This window comes from Ammodytes marinus, assembly GCF_949987685.1.
Source record: "Ammodytes marinus genome assembly, chromosome: 5".
Lineage (NCBI taxonomy): Eukaryota > Metazoa > Chordata > Actinopteri > Uranoscopiformes > Ammodytidae > Ammodytes > Ammodytes marinus.
In genome coordinates, this window is record NC_137234.1 from 23,948,704 (window position 1) to 23,973,849 (window position 25,146).

The 25,146-nt window shown below is 40.3% G+C and overlaps 2 protein-coding genes across 4 annotated transcripts; one reads left to right on the forward strand and one right to left on the reverse strand.

Moving 5' to 3' along the window:
• Positions 1–236: 236 nt before the first annotated feature.
• On the forward strand, positions 237–8,137 carry parp12a (poly (ADP-ribose) polymerase family, member 12a). The gene is made up of 11 exons (XM_080027909.1): positions 237–621; positions 1,829–1,964; positions 2,105–2,372; positions 2,560–2,709; positions 3,572–3,761; positions 3,906–4,068; positions 4,756–4,985; positions 5,115–5,202; positions 5,335–5,465; positions 5,802–5,953; positions 6,186–8,137. The coding sequence occupies exons 1-11, from the start codon at positions 302–304 to the stop codon at positions 6,434–6,436; spliced, it is 2,079 nt and encodes a 692-aa protein (XP_079884035.1). The 5' UTR covers positions 237–301; the 3' UTR covers positions 6,437–8,137.
• tbxas1 (thromboxane A synthase 1 (platelet)) lies at positions 8,137–16,323 on the reverse strand. Of its 3 annotated transcripts, none has more exons than XM_080027910.1 (14): positions 16,288–16,323; positions 15,581–15,733; positions 14,252–14,345; positions 12,719–12,771; positions 12,452–12,548; positions 12,214–12,330; positions 11,532–11,620; positions 11,294–11,442; positions 10,463–10,593; positions 10,046–10,378; positions 9,835–9,923; positions 9,498–9,635; positions 9,224–9,386; positions 8,137–8,727 (listed from the first exon to the last, which is right to left on the reverse strand). In XM_080027910.1, the coding sequence occupies exons 2-14, from the start codon at positions 15,679–15,681 to the stop codon at positions 8,614–8,616; spliced, it is 1,668 nt and encodes a 555-aa protein (XP_079884036.1). In that variant the 5' UTR covers positions 15,682–15,733; positions 16,288–16,323; the 3' UTR covers positions 8,137–8,613. The 3 variants fall into 3 exon arrangements, with proteins under 3 accessions (XP_079884036.1, XP_079884037.1, XP_079884038.1); XM_080027911.1 differs by lacking the exon at positions 16,288–16,323 and adding an exon at positions 16,029–16,113; XM_080027912.1 differs by lacking the exon at positions 16,288–16,323 and adding an exon at positions 14,918–15,033 and having other exon boundaries at positions 15,581–15,663.
• Between the last annotated feature and the right edge of the window lie 8,823 nt (positions 16,324–25,146).

Below are 25,146 nucleotides of genomic sequence, written 5' to 3' on the forward strand. Positions count from 1 at the left end.
TTTCAATCCGAAAACTTTGTAACGAATAAATAAAATAACTGAAAATAAATCTAGAAAATTATCATATACTATTGTATTCATGTTAGGATTACGTCTGTGGTATGTGTATTCATTTATTTTAAGAAATGTAAAGAAGCTGGTAAATGTATTCTAGTTATTCTAGGGGGCAGTCTTACCTCTGTTTTACTTTTTAAAGTTTCAGTTTCATTTCTCTGTAAACCAGTCGTCGCTCTTCCTGTGAGGAGTTAGGTCGGTTCTGCTCTGATAACAGTGTAGTTTGCTCGGCGAAACTCAGGTCAGAATGACCCTGGTCATCTCTAAATGTGTTATCAAGGCCTTGTGCGACAACAATGGGTGTTTGGATTTTAAGCGGCTGGACGAAACGATCGCACAGCGTTTTACCGTGGCGGACTCTAACCTGCGGAGTGTCCTCTTCGACGACGGTAAAATAGCCATCAGAGAAGGCAGACAGAGGGTCAGCGGGAGTCAAATCATCAGCCCGGACAGTCTGCTGGTGGCCAAGACCAGTCTGCGGCTCTGTCAGAAGAAACCCGGGGAGTGTGTACAGTGCGAAGGGTTACACCTGTGCAGGTATTTTGTCTGCGGGGACTGCACGTTCGGGTAAGTAAGCCGCCTAGCTGTTTTGTTTTGCTACAGGCCTACTTTTTTTCCCAAGCAGTGCCAAGACAACGATGTGAGCTATCTTAAATAGCCTACATTTGGTGCATATTTATGTTACATTTAATTTACAAAATGTCCGGAAACAAAATATTGAGATAAGACGAGGGCGGATTTTGGAGGTTTTAAACTTTACTAAAGCCCCACATACACTGGTGTTTCACTTCGGTTGCCTGATTAACCTTTTCTCATGCTGTTGAGTTAGGCCTACACGTCACTGTTGGCAGGACAACCAGACCTATTATTGCCAACAGCTGTAACGATGTAGGGGGTAAGTTAAATGCATAGCCTACATCTGGTGCACTTTGCGAGGAAAATTTAGAAGCTAAATCAAATCCTATGATGGAGAAGGGACATTATTTTTCAGATTTATTTTTAACAGGCAGCACTCTTACTCTGTAACTGCAAAAACAGTACAGTAGATTGGTCAGCAGACCCATGTTATATGATGGGGGCAGATGAAGTGTGGATAGCTAGGCTACTTTTCATGAACCACAACAGAATACAATTTGCACATAGAAATGAAGCCCCTTAGAAAGAGCTGTTGTTTGCACTGATTGAGGTGCCTATTATAATTGATTTCTTGTTACATTTTAATGAGTATCCTTATATTTAGGCTATATTCCTTTTTTAGGAGGACTTTTTGGACCCCGTTATTGACACGAGTGACATAGCTCTTTAAATATGCAACAAGAAAAGTATTAGTATCTCTTGCCCCTGGGTTACAGTTTGACTGTAAAACCAAAACATGCACAAATTATTATAGGTTCTTTTTTGACCAGAAGATGGCAGTAATTTATATTTGATTCTTTATCATTGTTTCCCCTTAATAACCCAATACTGTATAAACACTAACAAGTTTTATTTTCACACTGAAATTGTTATTTGAATAACCCTGTAGACTGAAGATGGATGGCCAACATTTAACGTATAAGGCCACATAGACAGCAGATTAGTGACATGAACTGAATGTGTGCCAAGGTAGGTTCCATATCCCACCAGTATCAACAGTGGTATTAACACAATACTGTAAGAGTGAATCCATGTTTATGTGTAGAAACCAAGTGAATGATTCTATCGTTTTTTCTTTTTCAGTAGCAAATATAGTAAAACTAAAATAAAATGAAATGTAAATTTGTTTTTACTTCAGACACAAGTGTAAAAACCCCCATAGTCTGGAGACTCCATACAATGCACTGCATTTGAAGAGACACAGTCTTCAGGACCTGACGGAGAAACAGCTGTTCCAGTTGTTGCTGCAGAATGATCCTTACCTGCTCCCTGAGGTATAGTGTGCTGGCAACATTCAGTCGCAATTCAAAATCGGTTGCTAGTGTGTTAAAACTGTACACTTTTTAATGAACTTTCATATATTTGGTGGTAATGAATGATACGATCAAAGCCCCCTGTGTACACCCCCCTCTAGATCTGCCCACATTACAATAAAGGCACTGGTGTGTACGGCTCCTGCAAGTTCACCACTTCCTGCACCAAGCTTCACGTCTGCCTGCACCATTTCCAGGGGGACTGTAAGTTTGGCTCTTCGTGTAAGAGAACCCATTGTGTCGATGCAAATGGGATGAAGAATTTCCGAGGATTCAGCCAGGAGAATATTCAAAACCTCAATGAGACCTACAGGAACAAATTCATTATCCTGGGTCAGCAGGAGAGACGAGCTACTGCCCCTGTTCCTGGTAAAGACAAAGAAAAGCCTTTTGAACTTCATCTAAAGACAGAGGTTGTCTGATACACAATAGATTATATATAATAGTGTGTGTGTGTGTGTGTGTGTGTGTGTGTGTGTGTGTGTGTGTGTGTGTGTGTGTGTGTGTGTGTGTGTGTGTGTGTGTGTGTGTGTGTGTGTGTGTGTGTCTCCTGCAGTGCTGCCAAAGGTGACAATGCCAACTCAGCCGCCCGCGCGCAGCAGCCCTGGATCCCCCACCAGTTCTGCTTGTCCAGCTAAACCCATAAGCGATGCTGAGAGGAATGAAATCTGCCTGTTCTTCATTCGCCGACACTGCAGCTTCAAAGGTTACACTCATACTAGTCATATCTACAGTAACGTCTCAATACTGTATGTAGTTCTGATTTAAGAAAAGACAATGTCAATGAGATAATTGGCCAGATAATTGAGAGACTGGAAGAATACAAATATCTCGGTTCAATCATTGATCACAAGTTCACCTTCAAAAGCAACACCGACCGCATGTTCAAGAAATGTCAACAACACCTGTACTTTCTCCGGAAGCTGCGACGACTGCAAGTCGACAAGTCAATACTCCAGTCATTCTACAACAGCTTCATCCAATCCACCCTCACCTTCAGCATCCTGGCTTGGTTTGGCTCCCTGAGTGAGGTGAACAAAGGTCCCCTCAACAGGATCATAAAGTTGAGTGGGAAGATCATTGGACAGCCACAGACCACCCTCACAGCCATATTTGAAAACAGGCCATCAGGAAAAGTAGACGGATCATATCGGACCCCACCCATAACCTCAACAACCAGTACCACCTGCTACCTTCAGGAAGGAGACTTCGTTCCCTGCCCCTAAGAACCAAACGAGCTATGTTCACCTTTGTTCCAGCATCCATCAGGCTGTTGAATAAACAGTAGACCCCCCAGCCCGCCAAACCCAACCCATTACTCCAGGCTTCAACCTATTGAAGCCTTCTCCCTACCCACAGGGTTTTTAGCTTTTAGCTTTTAAAAATGTATTTATTCTCGTACATGATACTGACTATTTATTGTTGAAGTATGTCTTGTTTGTATGTGCCTGACCACAAATGAAGTTCCCTCACGGGAAAAATAAAGTTCTTTGAATTTGAATTTGAATTTGAATTTGAATTTGAATGTCCATCCAGCACTGTTTAATAAGTGCCTTTTGTGTCCCCAGACAAGTGTGCTCGTGTCCATTGGCACCTGCCTTACAGATGGCAGGTTTTGGACAGCGACGGTGAGACCTGGAAGGACCTGCCTTATATGGAAGACATTGAGAAAGCCTACTGTGACCCAGGACACGATACAAGCAGCGTGGATCAGCCGACGACAACCACAGCCCTCTTCAGATTACTGAGTCTGCAAAGGTGCATGATTGAAGCACAGACATGTACACACAGTTCTCTTTCTAGAGCAGCAAATAGACTGTTACCTATTTATTCACATTAGTGTTTAGATATGTTTGGTCCCTTTGTGGGAATTGTACATTTACCTGCAGCTCTTGGTTTCAGCTCTGAGAAGACAGTTGACTTCATGACAATGACGTATGGAGGGTTTCCAGTCCGTCGCCTGTCCACTTCCTCCTCTATCTCAAAGCCACCACACTTCATTCTTACAACAGAGTGGGTTTGGTACTGGAAGGGCGACAGTGGGGAATGGCTGGAGTTTGGACAGGTCAGTCATTTAGAGTAATGCAGAAATGTGTCTTTGTTCTGATCCATTTTCCTGTTTGAAGGAAGATTTAGGGTGCCCTCACACTAGGCAATAGTACCGTTCCCAAGTATGATTGATGTCTAAAGTGTGATTGCTACGTTCCATGTTCAAGCACGGTACCCTTCCATGGCCTGGGCACAGTTGGGAGAGGTGTGCTTCGGCATGGATCAGACGCTAATGAGCCGATACGCACAAAAGCACGAGCATAGACGTCAGTCCTGGTGTCTATTTATGAAACCGTTCCCCTCGACCATAGACTATATGGCGAACCAATATGCCCATGCGCGCGACGGACATTTAAGAAATGTATCCTAAGTGTGCCTAAGTCTGATGTGGAAGTGGAATGTTTGCTTCAAATTTGGCGGGATTCAAATATTCCAAAACAAACAGATGCGCTCCAAAACCCAAACCCACGTATCATCAAGAAGCAATTGTGAGTAGACCCAGAAAGCAGTGGCGAGTGCTGTCCAGTAGGGAAGGAGGGAGGGGGGACAATCGCACTTAAGCACTGTACGGATCAACCGGGCCAGGTTTGAGTGGGCCCTTAGATTTTTTGCTACATTCGGCTCTTTACTAATTAATTTCTCCAATTTCATCTGTCTCCTATGGAAACTTTGATGGGTTGCCGTCTGCTGTTTTCATCTTCAGGGTGACATATCTGCTTCTGTCACTCCTCAAACTCTGGAGAATGTGTACTTGGCAGACAGGGATGCAGAGATTCCTTTCGGTGCTGGCAAACAGCAGTATATTCTCCACTTCAAAGGGGAAAAAGGAACCCATCTGATGTATCAGCAGAATGTAAAATTCAAAACCAAGAGAGAAGTCAGGAGGAGGCCTCGCTTTGTGTCTGCTCATGATGTGGAGGTGAAACTAAAGAGGTATTTTTTTTCGGTCAAAAATGGAAATATTGCAGTGTCTTTGCAATTCCAGCATTGCTGTTTATGATTTGTCTGTGTGAGAAGTGACTTAACTCGTTAGACAATCGTTTTATTGTGTCTCCTCTCTAGTACAACATCACTTAGCTCCAGCTCCTCCACAGCTGAAAGTTTCTCTCCACTGTGGGACAAGAATGCACTACCAGATTTTGGATACAAGGTATCTTTATAGCTTTTATTATTGTGTGTATTGTGTGTATAATAATTCTGCAATTTTCTTCCCTTCTTGAACATTTAAAAACATGTTTATACCATTCGTAATGATCTGTTCATCTGCACTGCACTCTTTCAGCTCGTACTTCTCTCCAAATCTGCAAAAGATTTTAGTATGGTCGAGATGTTGTTTAAGCGCACCATGCCCCAGAGCAAAATAAAGAAAATCCAGAGGATCCAGAACCCGTCTCTGTGGAAAGTCTTTCAATGGTAAATCCTAGACTTGGCTTTTTGGCTTGAAGCAGAACAATCCTGCTGGATCTGCAACTCTACACGCTACAGCACTTCAAACTGACTTACAGTTAATTATTGAATGTTTTGGTTCACTCTCACTGCTCTCATAGTATGTTTTTTTGGTTGCAGAAGGTAACTTTTTTTAAGGCAGGAGACATACAGTTAGCAACTACTGAATAAACCCAGTGGATTTAGAGGCTACATAGCCAGATATGTTTTCCGGAGTTGGTAGGGACCAGACAGAGGTTTAATTAATCAAAGGCTAAACTAATACTTGTTTCCACATTTACGTTTTCTATGTTGTGTGTTCAGGCAGAAAGAGCAGATGAAGGGGAGGAACGGAGGGAAAGAGGTGAATATGCAGTACTTGTTCCACGGGACAGATGAGTCTCTGATTGAAGCCATCTGTGAGCAAAACTTTGACTGGAGGATGTGTGGTGTCCACGGCACCGCCTACGGCAAAGGTACAGTAAGACGGCCTAAGCAGACATTCCAGGGATAGGCTGACAATAGGGCATGCAATATTAACAATAGTGTTTCAATAAGGGAGAAGTAAACTCTGGGACTCCAGGTTTATCAGGCTCGTCAGGCTCTGAGAACTGAAAAATAGCAGCATACTTTACCAGAGCAGTAATGAAAACAACCTTTTTAATTTTGTGTCAGTAGTAGTAACTCTCTTTCTTCCTTTTGTTCTAGGGAGCTACTTTGCCAAAGATGCATCATACTCGGACAGATATGTCCAAAGAACCCTGAAGAAGATCATGTTTGTTGCTCTGGTCCTGGTTGGGGACTACACCAAGGGAAGCAGCAGCTATGTCCGGCCCCCCACAAAAGGAAATGGCACAACCTTGTATGACAGCTGTGTTAACCTCGAGAGCGACCCCAGCATCTATGTCATCTTTGAAAAACAACAGATCTATCCAGAGTATCTCATTGAATACTCATAAAATCACCATGCGTTTCTGAAGACTTTAGTCAGGTGGGCCAGGTCTGTCATGGGATGATTTTTACTGAGACTGAGAGCAGGTAGTGGCTTTTTGCTTTAGCGGAAGCATTAAAAAAGTAATACTAAAGTTCAAATATATAATTAAGCAAATAAAAGCAATTTATTAAGAACTCAAGTTGTATCAAAATGATTAATCATGCAGCAGAATGGCCCTTATGAGTGTAATATTATATATTCAATAGTTGGCTTATTGTTACTGGTGCATTGATAGTTATGAAGAATTTCCATGTTGTAGCACATTGAGGTGGGTGGAAGTCATTTTAACTACTTCGTTTGGTGGTTAGAACTGTAGCAATGCAACAGATTTACAAATGATATATTTTATTATCCCCTGAAGTGAAGTGGAGTAGAAATGTAAAGTAGGAAAGAATTGAAATTCTCGATGGAATTGTTTTGGAATGATGCATTTATAATGTGTCAAAACAAAATGTATACTAACAGAAATCATGCTTTTTCTTGGACAATGTCTGTTTTTGTAATAGGTGTCCATTTAGTGGTAATGAGAATGTCTGCCTAGTGGTTATTGATGAAAATCAAAATTAAGTATAACAAGGGCAACAAATTAGCGGGTGTTAAGATATGGACTGAAATGCACTGGTTGTTTTGTCATACATTCATATCAAAGTAGTCAATGTTATATAACACACAAGGAAAATCTCATCATGTTAATATTTAATTACACACAAGTGGCATCAGACCCATTTAAAACGTAAAACAGACACATTCAGTCCTTTGTCTCTAATCAACTTTGATTGCAGCTGCTGAAATATACATGTTTCATTCAAATTTGAATTAATCATCAATAAACCACTTATTGTGTATATTGAAAATGTATTCAGGGCTACAATTATCAAGCATATCAGATTAAACCATACACCACCTGGGGGAAAAAGTTGAGTAATGTTTTTATTTCAATAAGGCATAAATGTTCTCCTTGAAAATAAAAGAGAAAAGGGATAATATGCTCTTACTCCTAAAAGAGTTGGACCTAATAAGCACTGAGAAATGTGGGCTTGTTAGATCCAGTTTGCTATTCTGAGACATCTTATCCTCTTGCCAAAACATGAACCCTTCTCCTGTCAGCCTTATGAATACCAGTCATTTGCATTGCATTTATGACTGTACAGAATAAAGGTTAATTACATAGTTAATTAATAATTTCATTTCATTTATTATTAAGGCTCACAGCCATAGCACATGGCATGGAGCACACAGTTCAAATTAAATCATTACAAAACAAAACAATGGTGTACGGCAAGTAAACAAAAACAAACAAAAACATTACTTAAACAATGGCAATACATGTCTCAGAAAGGCGCCTGTTTTAACAATAACCCCTGGTTTTTTTTAACTCAAAAGCAAAATCAATTTTATGTGAGATGGAAAATAAACATAATATTTTGGCAGGTATTTATCTCTAAAGTACACTACATTTACATTTTTACACTCAAAAAATACATGATACTCATTACCATCATGATATAAGGGTAGAAGCAGCAGTGAAGGGAGCTCAGTTTATCAACAGACTGCCCATTTGGAGAGAAAAAAAGTACAACCTTTCAGGTTCAGTTTACAGTATGAAGCAGAACAGAAAAGTTAAATGCTACAGTTTTCAACTGTAGCATTTAACTTCTCTGGCTGAACTAGTTATATAGGCTCATCACACAATCATTATATTTCACAACAAGTTTCAATGTGTGCCTTTTCATCCATTCAATGAATGAAGTACAGTAACGTCGGAAGACCATAAATTAAGTAAAAATATTAAAAGCACTTGCAAGTACAAAGGAATTTTCATTGTGTGCAAAGACAAAACAAATAGTAACCTAGCTATAGTGAATATAGAACCATTCTTCAGATTAATGGTAAATTAAAAAAAGACCGCTAGCTCTAAATACATGTTTATGACAGACAGAAATCTAGTAGCCTGTTCGATAATCCCAACTGAAAACATTATATTGCTACATACTAAAGTAAGAGGTAGATCGATGCTGTCTTTTAGGTAGACGCACTTCTATTCCTGTCTGCTCTTTATTCATATGCCCTCAGCTCCCTCTCTTATTTTCTTTTAGGGAGTTCACAGGGTGCAACAATGTGACCTGCACAGGGCCTAAGACTCTAACTGTCTACTGGAGAATTCCCTGGACTTTCTCCCATGTCTCTTCTTTGAATTTTCACAAATATGCCATTTTTGGGTCCCAGAGTGCTCAACGACTTCAACTCCAGAGGAACCTGCACAAAAAGAACACCATTATGTAAAAGGAACTTATTCAAATGTGTTGTCTGCGTGTATTAATCCTTTCTAGGGCTGAGTTCCAACACCCATACTTTCTGCTATTTAGTACGGTAGAAAAAAGATTAAGGATGTCCCAATTCTTGTGGTCAGATTTAGTATGCTTAAAAATACCCGGATGTCTACTACATCCGGTCGAGATATTTAGTGTTGAATGCTATTTGGGCGATTCTGACCCACAATCCAGTGGGCACCTGAAGTGACTTCGCATTGACGGAGCCTTCGTATGAAAACAACCGGGGATGCGACGGATATATAACCAAGATCAAGGCGCAATGTTATGATGAAATAGTAAGTAAAAGTGTGTCCCAATTGCATACTAACTAGATTCTTTTTATGATCAGATATAGTGTGTAGAATAGAAAAAATAAAGATTTGGAATACAGGGTAAGTCTCAAATAGCTTTCAACAGATTGTTTTAAGTGTCCAACCCACCTTGGTCTCAGAGCAGGCCACAATGCTGAACCTTTGGAACAGACGCACTAAAGCCATCTTCATTTCCATCTGTGCCAGTCTCATTCCCACACAGTTCCGGGGACCGGCTCCGAACGGCAGGTAGACAAACGGATGTCGATTGGCTTTGGCTTCTGGTGTAAATCTGGAGAACAACCACAAGTTATATTTTTTCGATGTAGAGATTTTTTTACTACCGTCGTATAAACCGTACATCTTATCATTTTGCTCATTGACTGTGAGAATAGCCCCCTACCGCTCGGGGATGAACTTCTCCGGCTCTGGCCAATGCTCTGGGTCGTAGTGGAGGAAGCCTGCGGGGATCTCCAGGGTCGCTCCTTTAGGGAGTAACTGGCCGTTTACCACACAGTCCTCGTCGATGTCTCTCGCATACCTGTGTGGGACAAAATGCCATCGATGCTGATTTTATACACCTAAACTGATTCTTATTCATTTCTATATACCATGTGATTCCTTTTTGATTTGGATGAGTATAAAGCAAAACTTGAAATCTAATGTATGCATGTACAGAAATAAGTGAACTTGAACCATGTGACTGTGCTAAATCTTCATAGTTATTCCACCTAACCTACCTGAATCCAGGAGGGTAGAGGCGCAATGCTTCACTTATGACCATGTCTAAATACTTCAGCTCCTGGACATTTGTGTAATCGGCTGACTCCTACAAGCAAAGATACATTCACTATAATTCAATAAAGGCTTAAAACATATACGTAATTTAATAAACAACTTAAATCTCTCTACGTCATATCTAGCTGAAGACGAGATCAGCGACACACTCACATGTCTGGTGAAGAAATCGTCCACCTCCTCCTGTACTTTGCGTTGACACTCGGGGTTGATGGCCAGCAGGTAGCAGGTGAAGCCCAAGGTGTTGCTGCTGGTTTCATAGCCTGCCAGGAGGAAGACGAAAGCCTGGCCCACGATCTCATCCTCGGTTATCATCTTTTTCTGTGGACGCCTGGTCGGGGGCTCCTGTGTGTGAAGGCCGTCGTCCTGGTCAGCGGCAGACTGCTGTGTGTCAACAGTAGGGTTCCCTGTGTCAAAGTGCTCCAAAGACACACTCTCCTTGCTGGTTCGTGCATCTAACATCAGCTGGAGGAAGTCTCGACGCCTCTACATACAAGAAAATAATCAATTGGTCAGAAAGGGTGAGTTGAACTGTTTGGTTAAGGTTGTTATTAAATGTCAGACATTCACCTCTTCAGGAGGCTGATTCTCTCTCTGCGTGATGATCTTGTGAATGCTGTTGATGAAGAAGCCATTCATCTCGTCTCGTTTCTTGTTGGGGATGAATTTCGCCAGAGGAACACTGATGAACGGAAAAGCAACTGGAAAAAACACAAACCAAATGCGTTGGTTTAACTCTATGTGAAAGACCAACTTTACACACTCGCACATGACCTCACAATCATCATGTAATGTGTGCGTTTGTATTTTAAGGGTAACATATGCTTATTTTCATTTGTTTGAAAATTGTTATTAAGGCTTTTACTAGTAACTGTTTTCATGTTGTATTGTCCAAAAAACCTTTACATTTCTCACAGTGCCATTGCTAAATCTCCTCTTTTCAGCCTCGGTCTAGAACGCCCAGTTTTAGAGTCTGTCTTTTTGGGCTCCCGCCTTCTAAAAAGCCCAGTCTGCTCTGATAGATATCTGGGGGTGTGGCTTATCGCAAGTATAGGAAACGCTAAATTAAGTTGGTGAGAGGGGGGCGTGGCCTCTCCCCTTATGATGTTATAACGGCAGATGAAATCTGACGGGGGTTTCTGAACACAGGTTTTTAGAAGGGTGGAGAAAAAGAGAAAGGGTTGTTTTTCCTCATACTGCTACCCATAATGCTGTTGAAATAACATGAAAAAGTGCATTTTGCATAACAGGTGACCTTTAAAAAAATATAGATAGAAACCCCTCCAGTTTACTAATGTTATCCCTTTGCTTTCATTGCATTCCTATGTAAATGTCATATATAAATGTCTTGAATGTCATAAATTAAATAGATTATTAACAATGCAAATAGATTGGACTGACTGAAAAACAGCATGATGGGCCTGAAGAAAGAGAAGGAGAAGAAACTCTGCGCATGGCGGACAAACGGGTCGTCTGGGTTATTCTGAGAGTCCACCTGAGTTCCAAATGCCACACTGGCAATAACATCCATGGTGAAGCAGCCAAAACACCTGCAAAATACACACAAAAATGTGAGGTCGGACAGAAAAAGACACCATAATTCTAATAGTCAATGTTGATCATTTGTGTGTGAGATTACTTGTGGATGTCAAAGGCCTCTCCTGACTCGGCGTAGACATTCAAATTGTTCATCAGGCCATCGGTGGCTGTGTTGATGAGTGGAACCATCTACAGGAAAACATAAAAACTGTTAAGACTTTGTAAAGAGAATTGAGATTCTGTCTGTAAATGAATCAAGATACTATATAATACAGTTTAAAGCAGCAGAGCAACCACACATTAAAGGCCTACTTCACCGGTTTGAATATGAAGGTGTATTACACCAAGTTGAAGCTAGTTGTACAAGCTGTTTACATTTTCAAATCACAATTATTTCATGTTAGTTTGAGTTACAATTTGACCTGAAAAAAAAAAAAAAAAAAAATTACACAGTGCTGTTAGTTACAACTTCTTAAAGCTGGGGTGGAGGATTTGGGGAGAAAATAGCAGTTGGGATAGAGATTTGAATCCAAATACCTCAACCGCTCCACTTGTTCCCTATGGTCCCTCCCTGACACGCTCTACACCAACAACGTCGGTGCCAAAGTGTCCCAACAGCCAATAAGAACAGAGATATCTTTCTTTTTTTTTCTTTTTTTTTAATGAATCGGAGCCTCGCTCTGATTGGTCAAAGTGTACCGCTCATGTTCACTTTGACCAATCAGAAATCCTATACCCCAGCTTTAATTGGCGCCCGATCAATGGGACAGTTCTTATCTCACCTCTTTCATCCTGGCAGCGCTGAATGATGGGGTCAGGATGCTCCTCACTCTCTTCCAGCGTTCATTCCTCAGCATGAGCAGACAGTCGGTCATGGGTTTGGTAGCAAAGCGAACAGTCTGCACAGAGAGACAAGAGAGTACTGTTACCATTACCATCATCCAAGCTTATGTTAAAATCACCAGTAAGAACATATGTATACTGTAGTGTACATTTGCATGCTTTGATTAATGCCCTCACCATTCTATTAGGGAAGGTGCTGAAGTCCCTGACCATCACTTGTCTGAGCATGTCAGGGTCAGCCACCACGACAACCGTTCTGCGGCCCAAATAATACCTAAAAGATACAAAATAGAGTCTCTACGGTCAAATCTTAATGCTGCTAACATAGGTGTTTACCAAGCAAGCATCCATTTCATTTAAAAATGGTTCAGAATTCCAATGAATTAAATGTTTCCCACCATCGTTTTATCAGATGCTGATGTATAAAGTATGTATTGTACTTACCCACAAACTCTCCCATGTGTCTTTATGAGTTCATTGAGGGGCTTGAAAAAACCCTGAGAAGAAAGTGAAAGAACAACATCAGAAAGGGAAAGAGAGAGAAGCTCTTCTTAAAGGACAACATAAATAATGAATAAGACACAGATTGGTATTGGGGCTGTTGTCTAAATGTGAACTGGTGGAATATGTTAAAGAATGACAGCTTATAAGCCTCCTGACTCTGTGGGAGCTTCATTTAACAGCCAACTAACAGCCTGATATAAAGGACCAACACTGGAACTCCCCTAGAATCTCACAGCTTTACAAATGCTAAAAAATAATCTAATAATAATAGTAAGTCAGCACATAAAATAATTGTATTTTGCAAGTTATCTCTGTTTTCGATGAAGTAAGTAAACACAATGTGAGAACTTTCATTTCCCTTTGAAAACGTTACTGAGGCTGTGGCTGTAGCTCAGCTAACTCTCCGCAAGGAGACAGACTGAATCCTAATAAGATACTGAAACGTGTCTTTAGTTGGAGCTCCAGAGGCCATGAACTACAGTGGCTTGCAAAAGTATTCATACCCCTTGAAATGTTCCACATTTTGTCATGTTACAACCACATACGTACATTTATTTTATTGGGATTTTATGTGATACACCAACACAAAGTGACACATCATTGTGAAGTGGAATGAAAATGAAACGTGGTTTTAATTATTTTTTATAAATAAACTGAAAAGTGTGTCGTGCAAAAGTATTCAGCCCCCTGAGTCAATGCTTTGTAGAACCACCTATCGCTGCAATTACAGCTGCAAATCTATTGGAGTATTTCTCTACCAGCTTTGCACATCTACAGACTGATATATTTTGTAAATTCTTCTTCGCAAAATAGCTCAAGGTTCAGATTCAGCATCAGATTGGATGGAGAGTGTCTGTCAACAGCCATTTTCAAGTCTTTCTCAATATTCTCAATTGTTTTTAGGTCTGGACTTTGACTGGGCCATTCTAACACATGACTATGCTTTGATTTAAACCATTTCCTAGTAGATCTGGTTGTATGTTTAGGGTAGTTTTCCTTCTGGAAGGTGAACCTCTGCCCCAGTCTCAAGTCTTCTGCAGACTCTAACAGGTGTTATGCCCTGTATTTGGCTCCATCTATCTTCCCATCAACTCTAACCAGCTTCCCTGTACCTGCTGAAGAAAAGCATCCCCATAGCATGTTGCTGCCACCACCATGTTTCACTGTGGTGATGGTGTGTATAGGGTGGTTTGTAGTGTTAGTTTTCCGCCACACATTCAATGCATTTTGCATTCAGGCCAAAAACTTCACGTTTGGTCTCATCTGACTATGCATGGCTTTTGGCAAGGGTTGGAGGAAGGTGCTCTGAAGAGACCAACATTGAAGTCGTTGGCCTTGGCCACAACAACAAATAATATATCTTGATGAAAAATGTCTTATGGTGCAAACCGATTTATACCAGGCAAAAAATAAAAAAAGGTTGAAATATTAGGAATAAATCTTGGTTTGATGGAAATGGCAGCAATATCTTACCTCACGAAACATGAATATGTTGCCCAAAAAAGGCATTGGCTTTGGATGTTTGATGCCACATCGAGCAAGGACGGAATATGGGTAGATTGAATACCTGATAAACACAGCGGAGAGTTGACTTGATGAGTGAGAAGAATGACAGCAACCACTGTATATGTGGGATTTACAGTCGTGTGCGAGATAGCCATTTCATTAGACTGTGCAGCTTGGGATAGAAAATGCATACAAACAGAAAGAATACAAAATTGACAATCCACAATAAAACTTAGTAAATTGCTGTAACTAACTGCATTTCTATACCGATAAAATTCTAAAACTTGAATGAGGCTCAACAAATGTACGCTGTATTGAATAAATAATTGTCAAATCAAATACTACATAATACCGACACAATCGTTCCTTAGCTGCACACAAAATGTACAAAAGATCCAAGTCCATTATTAATCTCCCACATAACTCATAAAGACCCAGAACTAAAAGAAAATCCTAGGTCACTCTATTCAGGCAGAACAGAGACTGTGGGTTGTACAGGGGAACTTTAGCACTATCTATACTATGAAAATTCAGTTAAATGGTTAAATGATATAATGTTAAAACCAAGATTACGGACATATATCCAGATCAAGCATAATTATGAAACAGAATTATATGTTAAAACAAATTTACCAAGAAATCAGAGATCCTTGATTGCCCAATTAAGAATGGGAATCCTTCCCTTGGCACTTGAGGTTGGCAGATTTAAGAACATCCCAGAGGAACAGAGACTGTGTGAACTGTGTGACCTAGGAGAAGTGGAGAATGAATCTCATTTTCTTTTATACTGTCCCTTTTATGATGAACTGAGAGTACCTTCTGTAAATGAACTGTTTGCTCAAAACCCTGAAATATTTTGGAGTAATGATGATGATGTCAGGATGGAATGTTTGTTTACCTTTAATGTTTATAAGTTAGCTTCTTTTGTTTCTAAAGCCTGGATGAAACGTCAGGATGGTTTATGTCGTTAATGTTAGTATTGTTTAGCATCTATTTTTGGTTTTTGGTCTGTCTGTGTTTTATAATGGTGTCTTGTAAGCCATTGTGGGCTGGGCATGCTAATGCATGACACAATAATAAAATATTCAAATCAAATCAAATCAAATCACTATTCAAAACATATACTGCATAGCCTAAGCTACATTATGAACCTTTCCCTAAATATTCAGCCCGTTGATTTTTGATCACAGTCTTTTGCCATATCCTAAAAAAAGTGATGTGTTCCTTCAAGAGCTTCCCCATGAAATGCTGTCAGAACCTAGGAAAAAACATGCTCAGTTTAAAGCATTTACTCACCAGTAGAGAAGAGCCAGAAAGATGAGGAAGAGGCTAAGTGTCACAGACGAGCCACTGGCCTTGATGTGGAACACATTTAGAAAGTCGACTACAGCCTCCATGATGGAAACACTCCCGTCAGAGCTCCACTGTTGCCTTAAATATTAAAAGCTCCTGGGACAAAATGAGAACAGAAAGTTAAAAGTGATGAAGTATGTTGTTTCAGAGGAGAGCACATGACAGTGACACAGTACATCTCTTTGTGAACTTTGCTCTCAGACTGGTCTTAGCCCCAACATATTAAATATTTGTTTCAGCAATTTTTGTCAGCAACCGTGATAGTGCTCATTCATCACCTTTCCCCTGCGTTGTACACAATAGGGGAATGTGTCAACCCTCCTATCTGGATAAAGGGTGCACTTCGAACATGTTAAAATGCCACAGAGTATTGACAGAAACATATACATACGTTCGTAGTAGTTAAAGCACAAAGCCCTCTTCTTAGTTGAAATACACAGTCCACTAAAACCCTGACGTCAAACTGCAGGTGATTTGTGTGATGCTAGGCTGCTATATCTTTACAAAAACCTAGCAGGTTGTCTACTCGTACATCTCTTTGAGGCGCCTCGTGTAACATTTCCCCGTGCCCTGTCGTCGTTCTTATATCTGGAGAAAGTTCGCACTGTTATGTTCAAATGTCAGATAAAATGTGCTATCCACTCACTTACATGACTGACCGATACTCCTCAATAATATTATGAAATACTCTTCGCCTTGTGCAAATGTGGCAGCCAAACTGAAAGCTGAAGTTTATACTGCCACCTGCTGTACGGGAGCGTACTGCACCCAAGTTTAGTCTGGTGCGTGTAGTCTGTGGTCTGTATCAATCAGACAAAAGAAGAAGAAATCCATGGAAAAAACCTAAATAGATTAATTAAATTAAATCCAAAAGCCTACTATAATATAGATATTGTAGGAGAGGACAACAGATAGTTCTTACACCATTCTTTCAGAGGCACAATTAGGCTACACCTTATCTTGTATAGGCTATAACGCAATACACAGCACCTCAAATCAATAGGCTACCCCAAATAGTCTATGATTAAAGCCTAGGCTTTCAAAGCTTTCCAAATTCATCATACTTCGCCTGAACAGGGTCACAGTGGCTAATGAAATTTACAGTACATAAATCCTTTTTTCTGCGTACAAACTTTTCAAATGTTGGTATTTGTTATTGATTGTTGTTGCAATAGAAAGGGCCTAAATGTCATCTCTAGAGTGCACAATTCCAAGTGCTAAAACCACATGCCTGCCTGTTGCAGTTCTTTAAGCTGCCTGCAGAGTGCATTCAAACACATCACATTATCTATCTATGTGCTGACGATCACATCTACACAAGCAGTTTCATAAACTGTGTTAACAAGTAGCCCTTAAGTCCACTATATGTCAAAGCTAAATCAGAATAAAATATCCCCACGTATTAAACATGAATCAAATTTACAGCAAAAAGGACAAGTTCAAAACACATCTCTGAAAAATGTAAAAACAGTTGTTAAAACCTTTCACCTTTTCTTGGCAATGGCACACAACACAACCCTTCTTTGGTATTTATTGACAGCGTAGCATGTTGACAGGGCACATTAAACAAAATGGTTTATTCTGTTATTGTTAAGGTCACTTGAAGTCACTGTGCCCTTAATGGCTCCCTGTTCGACCATCTTGATGACAAAACAATGTGACGACTGCTGGTAGCCTATATACTGAGCAGACTGTAACTGAGTCAAATATATAGGCTACTACTCATTAAGTGTCAACGGCATAGAATGATGCACTATCAAATATATATAATGTATTTCGGCTGAGTTTTATTTGATTTTATATTCATTATTTTATATTATAGGGGAGAACGAGGGAATCTGAGGCATCGGGTAATGTGAGCCACCCCCTGTATCTAGGCAACGGAAAACATTTGTGGTCATGTGAGATATATGTTTTCAAGCCCCTCTCATTTCCCCATGGCCCTGAAAGAGAGGACCTCATGGTGATGTTGTAAGCATGTTTTTTTCACCAAAATAGGTATTTTGCATGTAAAAGTACATTTTCTTGCTGTCAACTTAATCAACTGTTGTGCCAAAGCAAATGTATTCACGTAGAAAAACTTCTATAATACATGTTGATGAACTACCAACATATGAAACCATGTGATGATGATAACCGAAGATTAGCCTGTATTGCTGAGAGAGGTAGTTTTTTCTCAAATTGTGGTGATGGGGGAAAGTGAGCCAAATACTGTGGGGGAAAGTGAGACACTGTCTCACTTTCCCCCACCATGAGGCACAAGTTAAGTTTAGTCTTAAACATATGTAATGTAATATTACATAACATATGTTTTATTTCAATGTCATACACATTGTAGAAAAGCCATCATGCCAAGGAAATACACCAGGAAGACGACCTGGGGCAACCACACGGAAAGAGCACCTTCTCATCTTTCCCTGTAACCTTCAGGGCTGGAATGTAGAGTAGGCCTAGTTGTAGACTAGAGTATGACAGGCTGATGTTATAATCCAGTTGGGTCTTCTCCTGTGTTCTGAGTCCCAGGCTGTTCTCGCTGGTTCTGATTTTCCTATGCTTTGACCCCCAGACACAAGCTGGCTCTAAGGGTCCTGTGTTCTGACCCCCAGACTGTGTTCTAATCTAACTGGTTCTATCTTTCATTTGAATCTTATTAAAACCTTTTGAATTATAATAAGTTGTATTTGATTTTGTTCAGAGTTACTTTCAAGTGTTTAGAAAATTTGCTTTGCTTAATTGACCAAACATCATTATTTTACTAGTCCGACATTAGTTCTGGAATGTGTGGTTAGCTTTCAGGATTCTAACTATTACAATATGTGTTGTTATGGTATAGTTTCAGAGTGGAAAAAGCAAGTGGATCAGTTTACCCCCAGCTGGTTCACTTTACCCCCTTGATTTTTCTGGTCTGTCTCAGTTTACCCCACAGCTGTGGTAAATGACAACTTTTTTTAAAACAATCATATTTTCACTGCCCTTTGTCTTGAAAAAATTCTGCTAATGCCCATTTCTAGGAAACATCCTGAATTAATGGGAAATGTGTAAATTTGAGTGATAAATAATTTTAGCTCGCTTAGAGGGGAGCAAATGTAAAAAGTGGCTCAGATTACCCCGTTCTCCCCTATTTGATTTTACATGAAGAACTTTTTTTTTAAGGCAAAACAAAATCTGTGCACAGTGCACAGTGGCTATTCTCATGAGTTGTCAGACTTCCAGGAAAATGGACAGTTCACCAGGGCAACTGGGCTATTTGAATTAAGATGATGTAGTGTCCTAATTATGCAGACTCAATCATAGTAACTAATGCAAACCCTTTGAGGTTTTAAACAAAGCTAATACGTTTTTAGTTTGCATGTGCATGTGCATGTGCATGTGCATGGGAAGTGATCAATCAATCAGCAACTCTCTGCATAATGATTCATGTCACAGTGTACATGGTGTACAAAGATCTAATGAACTAATACATTAGTAAACACTCCCAGTGGTTTCCACAGGCTTCAGCAGCGGTAAACACACTTAGCGTAACTGTTTAAGTGCATCAGTCTGTCCCAAGAGGTCAAAGAGGTCGCCACAGATCGAGAAAAGTTGTTAGAAAAATAGGAGGACATCTGGATTCAGAGGAGACTTTCTCTCAAAGTTCCTCCTCCAAAGAGCAGAGATGCACAATATTTCTGGTCTGATAAACATGTGACATCCTTTTGCGCAGCATGCAGCCAGGCAGGAATAACAATTGCAGCTGAAGCGGCACTAAGCTATTAATAGCTAGACTAGCTGAGGAAGATATGGGGAAAAGTTGGGTAACTGCTGCTTTGAGGACCGCCAGAGGGCACTGGTAGCCTAAAATGAATGAATGATTAAAAGCCCTCTCCCCCCTCCTCTGCCAGTCAGACTACCACTCAGACCGCCGTAAGCCTCTGGGTGTCAAAGTTGGATGTACATGGTTGAATGCAGTCTGAAAGCCATATTGCTGGGACGATGCCCAGTTAGTAGTGAAAATAGACACATAGGCATTCTAATAGAAATGTTGCAATTCAGACAATGCATGTCAAAGCCGCCTCCAAACAAGACAAGCAAAATAATCTGAGTCAAGTCAAGACATCGCATGGGATTGATACTTTTACAAAACAGAAGAGAAAAACAATTAATTTTGAATGTCCATATAAAAGCGACGAGTGCTCCAATATATATTTAATAGGAAAAAGCTATGTGTGTGTTGTTGTTTTTTTGGCATACTCACAAAGCTGTTCATAAATACAAAGTGATTGAAGAGTACAGATAGTACATCTGACTTTTCTTTTATCTTTATTCTGAAGGAAGGAAGGAGAACCGATTTTAGACTATTTGAGCACTTTGAGGAGACCTACAATAAATTCCAAATAAGAATTCAATTCAATTTTAACCCTTTGACTATGCAGCACAGTCCTGCACAAAGCATGAGAAGCCCCTTTTTACTTTTTTATTTCGATGTGCGGGACTAAATATTCCATTGAAGGCAATTGTACACCACTAAAAAAATAAAATAAAAAGGTGAGCAGATTTTTTTAAGACTAGATACAAAAGAAGCACTCAGCTTTGGCAGGTTATTCTGGTGAGGGCTGACCTTGGCAGAGTAACAGCCTGAACGCTGGCAGCACAGTCTCTCTGATGTGTCATGTCTGATGCTAAATGAGTCCAGATGAAATGTTTGCTGGGAGACAGGGGCAATGGGAACTAATGAAATCCCTACCACCCTGCCTTCAGAGGCAATTACCTCGGAAATAAACATTAACCGCCAGACGACGTGTGTCAGCTCTAACCACAAATGCAACGCTGCGATAAAAGTTCACGGATATTCCTGGGAATATTTTCTGTATTCAAAGTCGGGGAGCTTCCTAAAAACTTCAAGGGGACAATCCGGCATTTATTTGCCAGGCCAGGACATTAAACAGTCTCTGTATGCTTATATCAATATCAGCCTCTCCTCTGTGAAATGATAAGAAGTAATGAAGGCAATGGAAGAATGCAGTGGCATCTCTTATCAGTGGTCTGCCTCCTGAAGTTCCTATGTGTTCCTTATCACTATTGGAATTAACATGTATTCATTGACAGGCCCCATTTGATGGAGACAAAAACAACCAATTACTGTGCAAATAATGTCAGCTGTGGTGGCCCTTCCTTTAATGCCTGATTTGCCTTTGTGTTGGGGCCCTCACGTTACTTTGTCCTGCCTCCCGTACCAGTCAGCGCCTGCCTGGCTTCCTGGTCCTGGCTGTAGTCTCATCCTGGCTTATTTACATTACAACACATCCTATAGCTGAATGAGGTATGCTGAGAGACAAGTAGAGAGTTACAACACTGGACACTGGACACTGGACACACACGGTGCAGAGTAAATGAGTAGTTTGAGTCACGAGTTTGAGTAATGTTTTTATGGTCAGAAATAACATATTGAGGAGTATGTGTGTGTGTGTGTGTGTGTGTGCGCGTGACCAAACAGAGACAGAACCGCTGAAGAAATAGCATGGTCACTATGAGTTGATTGTTTGGGTTGGCCACCCGTATTCCAATCAAAGCAATGTGAGGCAATTAAAACAATGTTTCAAATGACTAAAGCACAAAGCTACCTGTCAAAGATAACAAATAACACCACACATGCCTCTCAGGCCACATGCCAAACAGAGGCGGAGGGAAGATGAGAGTTGCTCTGGGAACATAATTGAACTGAAAAGAGACATTCAAGAATCTTGCGAAACTAATTTTATACAAATAATTAAACACGTCGCCTTCAGGCACACCTTCATGTACACCCACGCTCACCCGCACATTGTCCTTTTGGTAAAGAGCTGCTAAAGACATACTTACACTGAATCTAAGTAAAGCATTTTTCACAATCTATAAGCAGATCAGAGCCAAGCCATAACTGATGTGTGATGAAAAAAGAAGAGACATTTAGAGAGGAGGAGAGGAGGAAGACGCAGATCTAAATTCACACTCCAATACACACACTGGTGTGAAGTGTGTGCATTCGTCGGCATATACAGTGGCTTGAAAAAGTATTCATACCCCTTGAACTTTTCCACATTTAGTCATGTTATAACCACACACGTACATTTATTTTATTGGGATTTCATGTGATACACCAACACAAAGTGGCGCATAATTGTGAAGTGGAATGAAAATGAAATATGATTTAAATTTTTTTTTATAAATAAAAAACTGAAAAGTGTGGCGTGCAAAAGTATTCAGCCCCCCTGAGTAAATACGTTGTGGAACCACCTATCGCTGCAATTACAGCTCCAAGTCTATTTGAGTATGTCTCTACCAGCTTTGTACATCTACAGACTGACATTTTTGCCCGTTCATCTTTGCAAAATAGCTCAAGCTTCAGATTCAGCGTCAGATTGGATGCAGAGTGTCTGTGAACAGCAATTTTCAAGTCTTTCCAGATATTCTCAATTGTATTTAGGTCTGGACTTTGACTGGGCCATTCTAACACATGAATATGCTTTGATCTAAACCATTCCATTGTAGATGTGGCTGTATGTTTAGGGTAGTTGTCCTGCTGTAAGGTGAACTTTCACCCCACTCTCAGGTCTGTTGCAGACTCTAACCAAAAACTTTGTTTGATTGGGTGGGTACGGCCCACCCTGGCCCCTGGCTACCGCCGGCCCTGATATACACCACACTGATGGACAGCCCTCGTCTATGAATGTACTGTGAGTGATTCTGCCAATAGGCTACCTGTTCATTATCCAATAAGGGCCCAGGGATTTCTGGCTGAACACAGGTCATCATCCTGTATCAGAAAAAATTACCATTTCAATTACAGACGCAGCTGATGGCTGTGGTATCAGCTGCCATTCTTCTCAACCTCACATTTATATACAGTAAGCCGAGGATCATGCGGAGGGGATGGGTGCAGAAATTGCATGGATAATGAACTATTACCTGAATGCAAAAAGAGAGAGAGAGAGTGGGTCAGAGAGAGAGAGAGAGAGAGAGAGAGAGAGGGAGAGAGATACCTTTTCTTTTCAGACACGAGGATTTAAAAGGGCTAGAAATCTGAGCTACACCAAAGACAGCAGAGTGGTTTGACTATAAGCATACATATTGTGTTGGCATAAAGTACAGAGGGTATGGAAGATATTTATAGTAGATCACATGGGAGGTTTCTGGGAAGCGTTGTTTTCATCTAAATCAACAGGAACATGTGAGACGGATGAAAAAAAATGACCTATTAACAGCTATGTAAACTCCCACTGGGACTGACATGAACGAGTGAAGGAGCCCCGAAGCCATGGGGTTTCCCTGCCAGACTTAGCAAGGGTTCTTGTAGAGAGCTGTTCACATGTAATGCAGTTATAGTCTTGCAGGTCTTGTTTGTCAAATATACAAACAAGAGGGACATTAGTAATATACAGTACATGGAAACAAAAATGTAAATATATACCATATTAATAATGGGTCGGATTACATGTAATGTGAAAGGGGGCCCTTGTTGTGATAAACCCACAGAGAATAATTATAACCCATATTTTCAACTCTTAAGCTCTGTGGGGCCTTTTAACATTTGTCAGCACCTCTAGCTTTTTTGGGGGGTTTTAAGGCACACACCTTAACTGTTATGTTTCACTCACACTGCTCTCACCAGCGTCGTTTGCAGACACAGCAGGAACAGCCTGTCCTCTCAGAAAATACGACCGCATAGGTCGTTTGTTCCGCCACATATTACGACTTATGTTTACGTTTCACATGTGGTGGCCCCCTAGCGGTTGTGTAAATAACGTCAATCTAACGTCTCAGTTCGCGCTAATATAATACCTTTGACCTCTTTTACTAATCAATGTGCGACGAAACAAGAGAGGGAGGGGGCAAATGCGCACATTTCGGCCCATTTTGCTGATCATCGTGGTCCTGGTAAGTTGGCTGCTTAGTGTTTTACATTTTATATGGTTATTTATCTATGGGTTATTTGCGTGCTTTTCTGTTGTCATCTTCCTGATTTTCCGTGGTCGTGTGTAGATGCGTTTGACACAATCAGTTGCGGATGCCACTGAAGTTATTTTACTATTACCTTTTAGGATGGGGCTAGCTCACATGCTAACGTGCCATGCTAACGTGGCAGCTATTGGATGCAGCTACCTAGCTAGCTGGTGCTATTTCCAATATAACATCCATCATATCAATGTAATTAAAAGAAGCATTAAAAGAAGCAATAAACGTAATACAATACCTAAGTTAACAGCCATCATAAAATTAAAAGCAGCATGATGAAAAAGACAAGTAAATAGGGAACTAACAGCCAGGAATAATGATGTTATTATTTTTAATGCATTATTTTCTATTTTGATTGGTAATTGCTCACAGCACGTTTTAAACTATGTACATTACTAAATTTAATTCTGTGAAAATGTACTGTTTATCATAAAGGAAAAACATGCAGTTGTAGATATGCTGAACTGAAATCAGTAAACTGAATACATTTTAGGTCTCTTGTTATTTTCTAATTTAATATGAAAGTCAAATAAAAGCGTGCATGGTCCATATTAGTGCTTTCAGATGTATACACACAAGTTGTCAAGAGTCTGGCAACTTATCTGTTATCATGGGCCCTGGTTGTAAGTATACTCTGAGGTTTTGAACACAAACTATTTATTCCTCTGGAATATCTTTTGTAATTTACTCTGCATTAAAGTGTAACTGCACCTTATTACTTGTTTTTTGAGATAGAAGCTGAATTAAATGACTATGTTGTTAAGGAACACATGTATGCTGGTGTTAATATTGAAAAAAATTGCAATATGTTAAATATCGGCAATTTAAGAAATGTTTTGTATTGGAAATTATTGTAGAGCTTTACTAAGATTTGTAAAAAAAAAAGTTTTATCTTTGGGTTCGAAAAATGACGCACATTAAGCACATTTTGTCTTAATGTGCGATTGTGCGTCATCATGTCGCAGCCGAGCTGGTCACGCCCTTTAAAGGTCCATGAGCTACTACTGTTATACCATCCCTCGAAGGATGTTATTTCGGGGGTTAACACCCTTCACTTCTACTGGCAGTGTGTCTGCATTATCTTGCTTGCACGCGCACACACCTGGACTCTTTCATTACTTCACTTGATAGACACGCTACCACTCGCTCTCCTCGCTCACACATACACACAATGCCGCTCACTCACTTGCGCTACTCTGTCTCCTAACACTACGAAAGACACATCATCTACTTTTGAATTGCCTGCCAACAATTTAGAATAAAAAAAAAACTCCTCCACCTCAGACGGCCTATTTGTCTGTGGCATAAGAGCTCACATTGTGTAGTGACAGTGCCGTTAAACTTTGTGTCACTCGATTTTTCAAGGAAGTCATGTCATTCAGATCTTCCTGAGTGACAGCTAGCAGCTAGCCCGCCTTCTTCACAGACACCGCGCGCCCCCCTCCCTCCCGAAAGTCGGCCTGCTGATGTCGGAATGTTTAAAAACAATGGTTCTAAAACAGAATTTAGAATCCATGGTCTGAGTGCATTTTTCAAAA